Below are 13,576 nucleotides of genomic sequence, written 5' to 3'. Positions count from 1 at the left end.
ACAGATATTGGACAATAGCTACGATGGACAAAAGGGTTTAATTTGTAAATGCCCAAGTTAAATTCGTGTTTGTTCAGGGCAGTTTATCTGTATTTCTTCTTCCTCTGTTTCCTGCCTGTCATGTAAACTATTGCTTATTTTCTGAGAGGCGTTTCAGTAGGCGTTTCAGTAGAGAGACCTGGCCTGTGTCTGGATCCCAGCTCTGCTCGTCTTCGTTTGTGTTACCTGGCTTTGGGCATTTTGTTCATTCCTGTGGCCCTAGTTTCCTTGTCTATAAAAGTAGTGTTAATTCTTAGAACACCGGTGTCAGCTCTTCTCTCTTCTGTGTAGGCTGACTCTATTTAATCAACCAGAACCTCACTGATTTCCGTGCGAAACCCAGGCATTTTGTAATTTTTCTAGGTCCTTTTGAAAATTTTGGGGGCAGGAGTCAGGGGTACATATCATAACATATAGTATTTCACTTTGAAAAATCATTCTTTTTTTATAAATATTTTATTTATTTATCTTTAGAGGGGAAGGGAAGGAGAGAAGGAGAGAAATATCAATGTACGGCTGCCTCTCGTGCGTCCCCTGCTGGGAACTGGCCTGCAACCCAGGCACGTGCCCTGACTGGGAATCAAACTTCGATCCTGTGGTTCGCAGGCCTGTGCTCAATCCACTGAGCCACACCAGCCAGGGTGTGAAAAATCATTCTTCATGTTTCTCTTCTTCAGTGTCTCTTGTCTCTCACATGGAAGGGGGGCGGGGGGTGGCTTTCTTTTCTTCCCTCCTTGCAGCCTTCTTACTCCAGTCTCTTGCCTTCTTACTGCAGTCTCTTGCCTTCTCATCCCTGCTCACCGTGTGGTGAGAAATTGGCCCTTCCAATTTCTCTCTTCTTCCTTATGCTAGTTCAAATCAGTTCACCTCCAGCCCAGGTTCCCGCCTCCAAGCTTGATTACTCCAGCTCTAAGGGAAACAAAATGCCTTCAGATTGTTTTCATGAAAGTATAGAGCAATGTTATGCGGATTGAATGCACATTGGGTTACACCTGGAATACATTTGGTGCTTGACAGATGTTTTCTTTTGCCCTGTTTATTCACAGATATGTTGAGCAGAGTAACCTGATGATGGAGAAGAGGAACAACTCGCTACAAACAGCCACAGAAAACACACAGGCAAGAGTATTGCATGCTGAGCAAGAGAAGGTAAAGTAACTGGGAGAGCAAAGCCCAGGATGTGTAGAGCTGAGGAGCGGTCCTATGTACGTACTTGTACTTACATGTCTGCTTTTCAGCAGAACTGTTGCCATCATTGGGAAAGGAACGAGAAAAGTTTGAATAGATGTTACTATATCCGTCATTTGGATATCTATTATGTAATATGCTTTGCAATAAATTGACTCAGAAATTATCACTGATCTTAATAATTTAAGGAAAGAATTACACAGTTTAGGGTGTGAGGGCGATCTGGCTGTGACATCTGTCGCCCCACTGATCTCCAGGGTTGACTCAGCTGCCCTGGCTGGCTAGTCAGGTGTCCCCTTCCTCCCTCACCGATCCGACCCATGGTGTCCCTCCCGAAGCTGTGCACTCAAAGAGGACGACCTTCCCCACTGGAGGAGAGGACTGGCCTTCAGTCACAGATACACGAGGAGCTGCGCTCCCCTGCCAGAGCCTCCAGATAGGCTCTCTGGGTCCGTTTGTAAGAGCGCGTGGAGTGGTCAAGCTTGCAGGACTTCAGACTCATCTGAATGAGGCACTGCCCGTGGCAGTCTGCCTTTCTTTACCCAATATAATTAAAATTCTTGCTTCAAGAAAAAAGTTACACAGCTCATTACAAACTAAATTTATTCTGTTGACAAAAATAATAGAAAATTCAGGGTATGCCCTGTAACATGTTTTTAGTGAAATTCAGGATTGTTTAGTTTGCTCCTCCATCTCTGTCTCCCAGAGCGTTTTCCAACACTGCTGTTTGACGTCAGGCAGTTCAGAATTAGGAATTGCAGCCTGCGGTGGAGTAGCGATCATGAAGACCCCAGTGGGCCTTGGGTTGGGATCCACTGATTCTGAAGCCCTTCCCTGTCCTGGCTCCAGTGACACCGTTTGTCCGGAATAGATGCCTTCTTGTTTGGGCTACCACTCCTCAGCTGGGAGATCTCAGCCCTTCTGCTATTTTCTCAGAGGTTTAAGAAATAGTTTATATTTTGTATTTGATTTTAAAAAACCATGAAAAATTTATAACTTGTGGAGTTTACTCACTTTCTTATATTCTTGTAATAATGATTTCTTACTTACCGTATTTTGCCATGTATAATGTGTAAAATTTTCTGGCCAAATTTTTGAGGGAAAAATAAGGATGTGCATTATACATGGATAGTACTAATTCCATATCTATATAAATGTTTTTGATTCTTTTATTTATGCTTATGCATTAAAAGTGTAACTCTAGAAAGCAATAACAATATCCATAAGCAAAATAACACCCTGGGATACAATACTTGGTTTTGTTTCTAAATATAAATAAATAATTGAATCCAAAAATTGAAATGAAAGATTTTTTATCCTGAATGTTTGGGCCAAAAACATGGGTGCACATTATACACAGGAGAACATTATGCCTGGCAAAATACAGTATATCTCATGCTTTTATTCTTTGTGTTCTCTTAGGCATAGTCTCCAGGTAAATAATATCTTTGAACCCATGTCCTCAGATAAGCAATGCCTTGCCCTGCACAGCCCTGTCCACTTTTTATTCTTTCCCGTTGCTGATTTTCACCATGCCTGGGTTGTGTGGCTGACTCCTAATGCCTAGGTCAGTGTAGCAGCCTGTGACATTGCTATCATTAAACAGTACTGGAGTCACTTCACCACTCCCCACTCTTCCCTGTTTCTCCTTCCTCTGCTTTTGTCCTCCCCTCCCCTCCCCTCCCCTCCCCTCCCCTCCCCTCCCCTCCNTATGGTCCTGAGATAAAAAGAGCCCTGTGTGTCCTTCGGTGAGAGAGTGATCACCAATCCCACGGCCTTTCCTCCAGTGGTCGTAACTGCTGTGGGGCCTGTGCAGGTGGTCCTCAGTCTGGCATTAGGGCGCTCACAAGCCACAGAGAGATGCAGAGCTCTCTGAGCATTGTTTAAGTAAATAAGTAAGTTTAAAACTGCCATAAGGAAGACAAGTGACAATAAGAAAGTAGGCAGCTGTGAAATTCCGTGTAAAGTACAATGGTATAAGCACAGTAATGGTAGGAGCAATATAATAGTACAGGACAGACGGTTCAACCCCATAAGTACCCCTTTGCTGCCCCTGAATCAAGCCTAGTCACCAGAAGAGCAGCCCCTTATTACCTTTCCTGTTATCTGACTTCTGATTTTTATAGTAGTCAGTTCAGGTGAAATTAATGTGGTATCTGTCGTTTATTTACCATTCCTTTTTATTGACATTCTTTTAATCATCATTTTCCTTATTGCCATTATTGTGTAACATATAATAAGAGGGTTTTCCAGGGTAGTTATTTTGGTTTCATCAGCTGTTACTTGAGAGTGTTTCCTAAGGACAGATTTCTTCAAGGGAATTCCTGAGTCAGAGACTTTGTACATTTTGGAGGCTTGACTTTGGTTCAATACAGGTTGAAGGTGGGCTTAGCTCTCTTTCTACAGTTCAGTCAGCATACAGTATGTGAGGTCGGGTTATCAGTTAGAGACAAAAAACACCTGTGTTTAAAGTGACATCGTGCCATGTTACTGTTCAGGCCAAGGTGACAGAAGAGTTAGCAGCAGCCACTGCACAGGTCTCTCACCTGCAGCTGAAAATGACTGTTCACCAAAAGAAAGAAACAGAGCTGCAGATGCAGCTGACAGAGAGCTTGAAGGAGACAGACCTCCTCAGGGGCCAGCTCACCAGACTGCAGACCCAACTCTCAGGTATGTCCTTTGTGGAGAGGGCTGGAACTTTGACCATTTAAAGTTAGGAATTAAGTTCTTTCCTTTCTCTCAGTACATGCGGCTAATGCTCATGAAGTTTGTGAAGACTGAGCCAAACATTAAGGTGGCCAGTGTAGACCTACATGATGGTTTGATATGGAGAACAACAAAAGAACTGACTCTTCATTTAGAGCTGAGCAGTGGCCATAGTTTCTCTTTGTTTGAGCAAGTTTGCCTTCAGTATCATTGGGTTTACCGTTGGATTCCCAGGCCTGGGCGTTAGAGTTCCTCTCACTCATGACGCAGTGGAAGTTTGTGAAACAAGTGCTTCCTGTACCGGTTGCTGCTTTCAGAGAGAATGGATTGCAGCTCTTTAGCCAGCACGCAGGGCCCCTTCAGCTTGGCTTAGCCTGTCCTGGCTCTGGTCGTACCAGCCAGCCTGCTGCTCTTCTTCAGCATGTCTATAGCTTTCCATTCATGCTGTTCTCTGGACCTGGCATGCCCACCATCACCAGTATTTGTCTCCATTTCTTTCCAAAGTCTGTCTCTTTCAGAAGCTTTCCTTGTTTGTCTCCTATATGTGATCTTTAAAATTCTTTCTCTCAAACATTATTACGACCGTTATCACATGTTGCTTTTGTCAGCACTATTTATAGGTATGTTTTCCCCTCTAGAATGCAAGTCCCTGGGGGGCAAGGGTGGCATCTTGTCATCTTTGTAAAGTTCTTTCCTCCCAACTAGTGTTAATTCAGGGCCTGGCACGAAGGTGGTGCTCAAGCCAGGGTGACTTGGATAGTTTGGGAAGACCCGCGTGCTGATTCATCCGCCCCAGTGTATAGAAACAAACGTGGAAGGCACAGACAGGACCTGTGGGTGTGGCTGGGAAGCAGAGTTGGGAAGAAGCAGGGTTCACTGCCTGCTTGAGAGCTAAAAAGCACTGATGTCGGTTGGTGCGGTGATCTCTCAGAGATAAATCCCTTTTCTTTTGGAACATAGCCTGGGTGCACACGAGAGAGAGGCTTAGATTTGGATGCCATACAGACATCCTCTCTTCCGTTTCTGTGGGTCCCCATGACAACCACCTGAAGAGTGCCATAGGGTCTCAGAAGTTTGCCAAATGAAGTGACTGTTGATGCATTACATGTTTAAGAGATGTTCCGAGTAACTTTATTTGAGAAGGGGTGTTTTGAAAGCAGACTCTTGGTAGAATGTCCCAGCTACCAAGAAACTTGAGAATATCTTACGCAGGCAGTGAGAAAGGGCTGGACCAGTACCAACGAGATGTGTCCAATATGCTGCGATAGTGAATGACATGGGAGTGATGTGTTTTGAAGGTGGGCTCTCACTGCCTGGAACTTTCCATTGTACGTGTAGGAAGTGACATAGACATGCAGAGATAAATATGGGTTAGTGGGGGTCAGTGGGCTTGATGAACCTATTGCTGATCAGGGAGGTGATACTGAAAGAACCGAGGAGACGCCTGTGTGGTAAGATCGGGAGATCAGGGAATGCAGCTTTGAAGGAGCTTCTGGGCTGTTGTATAGCCCGCTGTCACTCTGGTTCTGCAGCTAATTCTCTAGGCTGTTTTATCCCAGAGCTCCAAGAAACCTCTGAGCAAGCGCAGTCCAAGTTCAAAAGTGAAAAGCAAAACCGGAGACAACTGGAGCTCAAGGTGACAGCCCTGGAGGAAGAGCTGACTGACCTTCGAGCTGAGAAGGAGTCTCTGGAAAAGGTAAGTTTTACAACTGAAGTTCCTCTGTTGGGCCCCAGTGGCCAGGATTAGCTGTTTAATATGCATTTTTATTTTCTTTTTAAAAAATTACAATAGTATACAAATAAGACAGAAAAGTATTGGATTGGCCAGAAAGTCCATTATGTTTTTTCCATACAAGGGCTCTAGCACTTAGTTTTCTTTAACTTCATTCATATGAAACCATTTTGTTAAATTGTGTTGTAACAGCTGTCATATTGTGTGCATTTAAAGAAACTTAATCAAGCCCTGGCTGGTGTGGCTCAGTGGATTGAGCGCGGGCCTGCGAACCATATATGATCCTGGTTCGATTCCCAGTCAGGGCACATGCCTGGGTTGCAGGCCAGTTCCCAGCAGGGGACTCATGAGAGGCAACCATACATTGATATTTCTCTCCTCTCCTTCCCTTCCCCTCTAAAGATAAATAAATAAAATCTTTAAAATAAATAAAAATAAAAACACTTAATCAAAATTGGTGAATTTTAGTGCAGTCATTTTAATATTGAAGATGGAAGAAAATACCCAACATTTTTGGCATATTATGCTTTATTATTTCAAGAAAGGTAAAATGCAACTGAAATACTAAAAAAGATTTGTGCAATGTTTGGAGAAGGTGCTATGACTGATCAAACATGTCAAAAGTGGTGTGAGAAGTTTATCAAATAATTCTTTGCTATTTTTACATTTTGGCCAAATAACTCTTTGCTTTGGGGCTTTCTCATGCATTGGGAGATGTACAGCAGCACCCTGGCCTCTACCCACTAGAAGCCAATAACAGGAGATGGCCGACACCCTCAAAATATCCAAACCAATAAAGTTGTTGGTAGAAATGAAAAATGTGTCTTTTATTTTGCAAAAGAAATGTAATTGACTTTGTGGCCAACCCAATGTAAAATAAAATAGTTTTTTTTTTTACCCTGTTCAATCTCATAAGTTAGAAGTAACAACTATAGCCCTGGCTGGTGTGGCTCAGTGGTTGAGCACCAGCCTGTGAATCGAGGTGTCACTGGTTTGATTCCCAGTCTAGAGCACATGCCTGGGTTGTGGGCTAGGTACCCAGTAGGGGGCGCATGAGAGGCAACCACACATTGATGCTTCTCTCCCTTTTCCTCCCTTTCTTTCTAAAAAATAAAATAAATCTTTTTTAAAAAGTAACAACTATAAATAATGTGTGGTATTTATCCTTCCAAATTGTTTTCTGTGTGTGTAAACAGACATACATACTTTTATATATACATAGCTACACTAATATCATTTTTTGACAATAATGGGATGTTTGATGCTTTTTCACAATATCATGGACATTGTACTAATAAGAACAAGAACTTCCTCATTCTTTTTTTTTTTTTAAGAAGGGGAGAGAAAGGGAGAGAAACATCAGTGTGTAGTTGCCTCTTGTGTGTCACCTGCTAGAGACCTGGCCCACGACCCAGGCATGTGCCCTGACTGGGAATTGAACTGGCGACCTTATGGTTCACAGGCCAGCACTCAATCCACTGAGCCACACCAGCCAGGGCTTCCTCATTCTTTGTTAACTGCAGCATTGTAGTCTACTGTGAGGCTCTACCGTAATTTACTTAACTATTCACCTATTGATGGATATTTATGTTTCTATTTTTTCACTATTTCAAGCATTGTTGTATTGGACATTCTTGTATTATATAAGTATTTTTGCAAATTTATTTGAGCTTTCCCATGACATGGATTGTTTGAATTAGAATTCAATTGTTTGAATTAGCAGGGTCAGAGGAAATGTTACATATCCAAATTTTTAAATAAACATTGCCAGGTTTCCCTGAAGCAGGCTGTGCTGGTTTGTCCTCCCAGCACCATGCAAGCAAACCTGGTTCCCATGCTTTTCCCAAATCTGCACGTATCAGTTTTTCTGATCCTTGCAGTCTGATGGGTGATGTGCTCTCATTTTAATATGTTTTTTTATTAGTAGTAAAGCTTTCATATATTTAATACCCATTTGTATTTCTTCTGTGAGTTCTCTTTTTAAATTTTTTTTGCTCTCTTTCCTATTGTAACATTAGTTTGATTTATAAACTCTGGTAAAGGTATTAATCCTTTGCCAGTCATAGATGTCACAAATGTATTTCTAGTTTTCTGTTTTTAAACTTTATTTATAGTATTTCTTGTTGTGTTACAATTTTAATATCAGGGTGATTTCAGCCCCACTGAGTGGAGTGGGGACATTCCCATCTTTTCCTGTTTTCGGGAGTGCTTTAAATGCAGAAAAAGCACGCCGCCTCTGAGACCTCGTTAGAGCGCCTTAGTGAAGCCCTTCCGTCCTAGTGCCTTTTGGGGGTGGGTCTCAGGCTGCATTTGTAGTCTCTTCTGTGATTTTATCAGGGTTTTTAACCAGTTCATTCTGATTTTTTGGCTGTTTTCAATTTTTTATTGTTATAGATCCTTGTAAAACACTGTCTTTATGAACATGATTTATTACTTTAAGATAAATTATAATTTGTGTAATTTCTGGGTTTGCATATTTGGAAAGTCTTTTCATAGGACTGCCAAATTACCATCTAAAGAGGGTGTAGTGTACCCAGCCCTGGCTGGTGTGGCTCAGTGGATTCAGTGCTGGCTGCGAACTGAAGGGTCGTTGGTTTGATTCCCAGTCAGCGCATGCCTGGGTTGCAGGCCAGGTCCTCAGTGTGGGCCATGCAAGAGGCAACCACACATTGATGTTTCTCTCTCTCCCTCTCTCCTTTCCCCTCTGCCTAAAAATAAATAAATAAATAAATTTTAAGAGTGTTATATTAATAAAGTATACCCATTTATTTTCCTAACAGCAGAATGTGAAAGCGTCTGCTTCACTGTTTAAATCTTCCCCACCTCTTAATAGAATTGTAGTAAAACTCTTCTTGTTTTCCTCCTTGTCACAATTTTTCTCAGCCAGTAGCCAAGAATGTTAAATATATAGGGAAAATGAAGCTAAAAAATGCATTGTTTCCAGAAATGAAGAAAGGACCCAGTGAGGTCAGTCCCTGCCACCACCATCTTCGTGTGTCCTCTGTTAAACAGCCAGAGCTGATGATGGTTCTCTTGTTCCTAAGAACCTCTCAGAAAGGAAAAAGAAGTCAGCTCAAGAGCGCTGTCAGGCTGAGGAGGAGATAGACGAAATTCGCAAGTCACACCAGGAGGAACTGGACAAACTCCGACAGCTTTTGAAAAAAGCGCGGGTGTCCACAGACCAAGCAGCTGCAGAGCAGGTAATGAGAAACTGAGCACTTTGGAAGCCAAAAAAAAGGAGGAGTGCATGAAAGACTCAGAACTAAGTTTCTGGTTTCTTCTTTAACCTTTATGGTGACATTTCTTACAGTCAGTGCTCCCACTTTGGAGAAAGATAGCAGAACACAATCTAAATACATGCAGAAGAGGCAGGATTCAAGTGAATAATCTTTCCATTTTTCAAACTTAGTGGAAATTGAACTGTATAAGTAAAACACGAAAAAAGAGACTGTATAAAAAATTCCAAACATGGTAAGACTAAAGTCCTCCACCACCAGATATCATCTTTCAGACCCATTATTGCCCCAAAAAGGAAGGTGGAGGATTGATTTATGTAATCAGGCAGAGAAAGCAGGAGTCATGGCAGTGCACAGCTGGCTGGCTGTCTGACAGTGACCTTGCTCCTCCTAAGTTCGTAAATTCCTGTCTGTTTGCTCAGGTAGGAGAGTGAATCGAGACCCTCAATTTGATCATCTCTGGGAATTTTGACAAAATTAAGTATTTTAAGTATTTTTAAAAATTAAGTATTTTAAGTATTAAAAAATTAAGTATTTTGTCAAAATACTTAATTGACTCTACTTAATACTTCATTATTTTGTCAAAATACTTAATTGACTCTATTTAATTTGACTCTATAAAATTAAGGGCATGGTCCTGAAAATGATCACATTACGGTCCTGCCCTTTGGGAACCTGTCTAGACAAGTCACACCTTTATCTGGTTGGAGCCTTTTGGAGTCCTGACAACTAACGACATCTTCCTTTGTACCTTAAAAAAGTACGTTTTATTTCAAAGTAACCAAGATCTTCCAGTTGTTTCCCTAGGCAGTTGGGCTGTTAGCATATGCTTTTTGCCTTATAAAAGATAGGTTTCTCTAGATGCAACTGGACCCCCCGGATATGTGATTACTTTTCCTGGCAGCTCTCTCTAGTGCAGGCTGAGCTGCAGACCCAGTGGGAAGCAAAATGTGAACACCTGTTGGCCTCCGCCAAGGATGAGCACCTGCGACAGTATCAGGAGGTGTGTGCACAGAGAGATGCCAGCCAGCAGAAGCTGCTCCAGCTGCAGGAAAAGGTAGGCGTTTCCCTGGGGCCAGACAGCTCAGGCAGCCCAGTTCATTTGAGGCAAGCAGATGGAGTGCTGTAGGTTCTTGTGAATGTAAAGATGCTAATAGCTTGAAAACAAAAGTCACACTTGTTCAGCTCTCCACAGTAATCTCCTACGTATTTATTGGCATGGCAGCTACAAAAATAAAAAGCAACAGTAGTATTCTGACACGTTTTCCATAGCTATTTGATCCTTCTTTTTTAAAAGCAATTTTTTACACATTTTATTTATTTGTTAATCTTTACCCAGGGATATGTTGATTGATTTTTAGAGAGAGAGTCAGGGAGAGAGAGAGATGGCAATCAGTTGCCTTTCATATGCGCCCCAACCGGGGATTGAACCCAGAACCTTTTGGTGGATCGGACGATGCTTCAACCAACGGAGCCACCTGACAAGGACAGTCTTTTATTAAGCGAGTTTTTATTGGGTGCCAGTTGTGTTCCAGACACTGTTAGGGAAGAGGCTTACGGAGAACTCTGCCCGTAAGAGCCTCACAGTTGAGAAATGGAGACAAGAGAGCAACAAAGGTGAGCATTAAGTTCTGTGAGGCCCAGAAGGAAGTGCCCAAGGGACAAGAGCCAAGAATGACTAGTGGCTTTGGTAAGGCGAAGAGGCAACAGAACATCCTGGGAAAAGGCACTAAATAGGGTGGAGCATGGCTGTGGTGGGTTCATCTTGGTATAAGACTGAGACAGACAGGCAGACAGAGGAGGTGGCTTAGGGTCATGGTATGCCAGTCTCCATATCTTGGAGGTCAGTTTCTTTCCTTTAAGTGTCCAGTTTAAAATCTTTGACTCAAAGATGGTAAAGGCAGTCTGGTAAGTGAATAGGTTGCTTCTAATTTCCAATGTTTACATGTCTATGTGACTAGAGTTACAACCTCGTTTTTTCATTATATTCTTGACCTGATTAGAAACGAGGCAAGGGACCTTGTTGGGAAAGAAGAGGAATAGGCGTGAGTTGAGACTGAGTGTTAAGGAAATGGGTGCTCTGAGTCAGCAGGCCTGGGGTGGGGGTGGAGGGTGTAGACACCAGTGGACCTACATGAGGTCAACACCGGATGCTTAGGACATCTTCTGCTGTGTTTCCTGGCTTTCATCCGATAGTCCAGGCTCCCGAGTCCACAGCTGTAGTCTGTTCATTTTGCAGTGTTCAGCCCTCCAGGCCCAAGTCACAGCCCTGACAGAGCAAAATAAACAGCACATCAAGCACCTGGAGAAAAATAAGTCCCAGGTGTCTGGGGTTGAAGTCGCCACCACTGACTCATCAGAGAAGGTGAGCTGGTAATTTGAAGAGGCAGCGAACCATGTCACTAGGCATTCAGAAAGAATGCGGCCCATTTGTTGTGTTGATAGCTTTTTTTCCCCCCTAACCTTGGTGATGCACCACCTGTCTGACTTAAGTACAAGTTAACCTTTGGAACCTGTCACTGTGGTGGTAAACCCTAAGGGCTCTATCCCAAAGTTTTGACAAATGTGGGAAGGGCCTCTAAATCACAGGAAAGGAGTGGGGAGTGTGCCCAGCATCTATGGGCCACTGACCCTGGCAGCCACGGCAGCTCTTGTGGTGGTCACGGTGGGAGGGAGGCAATAATACATGGTCTGTAAGCTGTCTTGGGCACACATGCCACAGCTTACCTGTCCTTGATGGCCCTTTTGTCAAGTGCAGCCTGTCATTTGGCATTGTCCTCTCCACAGTGCCCATCAGTGTCTGCACTCATGACCAGCTGTGTCCTGCTGTGGAGTTCTGAGAAAGCTTCCAGAACCCTTTCTGGAATTGGCCTGCATCCCTTCATCACTTGACTTGGGCAGCATACATTTTGATACTGCGTTTTTCTCTCCTCGCATCTCCACCCAGGTCAAGAAGATCATGAACCAGGTGTTCCACTCCTTGCGGGGCGAGTTTGAGCTGGAGGAGTCGTACAGTGGCAGGGCCGTCCTGGGGACCGTCATGAACACCATCAAGGTACAGCCAGCTGTGGGCTGTGGCACTGAAATGGGATCTTGTTTCTTAAGTGCCTTCTGAGGGGTGGTGATGAAAAATTATTCAAAACTGTTCACCAGTAATTCATCTGCCTGGACAGATAGGCATGGGCAGCTTCCTGAGAAAGGGAGGAGCAAAGGCGTTTGAACCAGATGACCAGTTGGGTGGATAGGGTCTGAAGAACTGCGAGTGCCTGCTGTTTACCTCTCAGTGATCACCTCCTCCTTGGCTTTTGAACAGATGGTGACTCTTCAGATGTTAAACCAACACGAGCGAGACAAGGGAGAGAGCAGCAATGAAGAAGAGGAAGAAGATGAAGAAGAACAAGAAGAAGAGCAACCTCGGGGACCTTCCCAGGAGCAGTCAGTCTTGGCCAGTTCTGGGCCGTCTCAAGTGCCCCTGAGCAGGGAGGGGCAGGAGTCCCCCATGGTGCCATCAGAGCAGGTCGTCAAAGAAGCTGAGCCATTGCCTCCTGGGCCCCTCCACACCCCCCAGGAGGATGCACAGAGACGGGAAGGAGAGCCCACAGAAGCAGGGGCACTCTCAGAGATAAGAGATCATCCCCTCCCCACCGAACTGGCCTGCATCCCCTCCCAACGAGCTCTGGGGCCCCCGACTTCAATCCCCCCTCTGCCTCCGAGCCATGTAACCGTGGACTCCGAGTGTGAGGAGGCATTTGCTGCTGGCCCATTGGGAAATGCCTGTGTTGAGGAAGAAGAAAGCTCCACAAGACTGTCCCTGACTTCAGACTCTAAGAAGGGGGACCCACTGCTGTTGGAGCCTGAAAGTTCAGGAGGGGAGCCTCAGCCTCCAGAGGGCCAGAAAGAGGAAGATGCCACTGGTTCCACTGGTCCCTCCAAGGAGCTGGCAAGCACAGAGGCAGGTTCTGCCTGTGCAGCACTTGGGCCCAGCCGCTCTTCTCAGCGTTCCAGGTGTGTCCCCTAGAGCAGAGTTTCAGGGACAAGGTGGCTGCAAGATCGCTTTTTCCAGGGCTGGCAACTCATCCTTCAGAGATTGAATGACGGACTGACCCACTTACTCATTCATGCATTCATACATGTATTTATGCAGCAATGCCTCCCATAAAAGGCCCTGTAGGCACTATGACAGTGTGGTAGGAAAAGCAGGTTTGGTTCTTCAGTTAAGGAGCTTAGTCTAGTGGGGGCTATTATAAAAGTATTATAAAAATATGATAAGTAGCCCTAGCTGCTGTGGCTCAGAGAGTGCCAGCCTGTAAACTGAAAGGTTGCTGGTTCAATTCCCAGTCAGGGCACATGTCTGGGTTGCAGGCCAGGTCCCCAGTGGGGAGCGTGCCAGAGGCAGCCTATCAGTGTTTCTTTCACTCTCTCCTTCCTTTCTCCTCTCTAAAAAATAAATAAATAAGATCTTTAAAAAATATATGATAAGTTAAAAAAAGAAATGGTGTATATCAGAAAATAAGGGGAGGTTATTCTACTTTAGATAGGGCGGTTAGGGACAGATTCTGGGAAGGTAACATTTACACGGAGACCTGAAGGATGGAAGGGGGACCTCCGCGCCAAAAGTGGGAGAGATTTCAGAAGGCGAGAACAGCACAGGCCAAGACCCTGTGGTCGGAGGGCA

The 13,576-nt window shown here is 44.2% G+C and overlaps 1 protein-coding gene across 3 annotated transcripts in view; it reads left to right on the top strand.

The window, feature by feature from the left end:
• FKBP15 (FKBP prolyl isomerase family member 15) overlaps positions 1 to 13,576 on the top strand; it is a 51,096-nt gene that overhangs the window by 34,179 nt on the left and 3,341 nt on the right. For all 3 annotated transcript variants that reach the window (XM_037059061.1, XM_037059059.1, XM_037059058.1), the window contains exons 19-26: positions 1,086 to 1,188; positions 3,726 to 3,897; positions 5,493 to 5,629; positions 8,710 to 8,865; positions 9,806 to 9,958; positions 11,141 to 11,266; positions 11,849 to 11,956; positions 12,215 to 12,906. In XM_037059061.1, the coding sequence (XP_036914956.1) occupies positions 1,086 to 1,188; positions 3,726 to 3,897; positions 5,493 to 5,629; positions 8,710 to 8,865; positions 9,806 to 9,958; positions 11,141 to 11,266; positions 11,849 to 11,956; positions 12,215 to 12,906 (1,647 nt within the window). The remainder of the gene's footprint in view (positions 1 to 1,085; positions 1,189 to 3,725; positions 3,898 to 5,492; positions 5,630 to 8,709; positions 8,866 to 9,805; positions 9,959 to 11,140; positions 11,267 to 11,848; positions 11,957 to 12,214; positions 12,907 to 13,576) is intronic.

Source organism: Sturnira hondurensis, unplaced genomic scaffold (genome assembly GCF_014824575.4).
Source record: "Sturnira hondurensis isolate 20B ecotype Veracruz unplaced genomic scaffold, ASM1482457v3 Scaffold0010448, whole genome shotgun sequence".
In the NCBI taxonomy this organism is placed as follows: domain Eukaryota; kingdom Metazoa; phylum Chordata; class Mammalia; order Chiroptera; family Phyllostomidae; genus Sturnira; species Sturnira hondurensis.
This window is presented reverse-complemented; position numbering and strand designations above follow the sequence as displayed.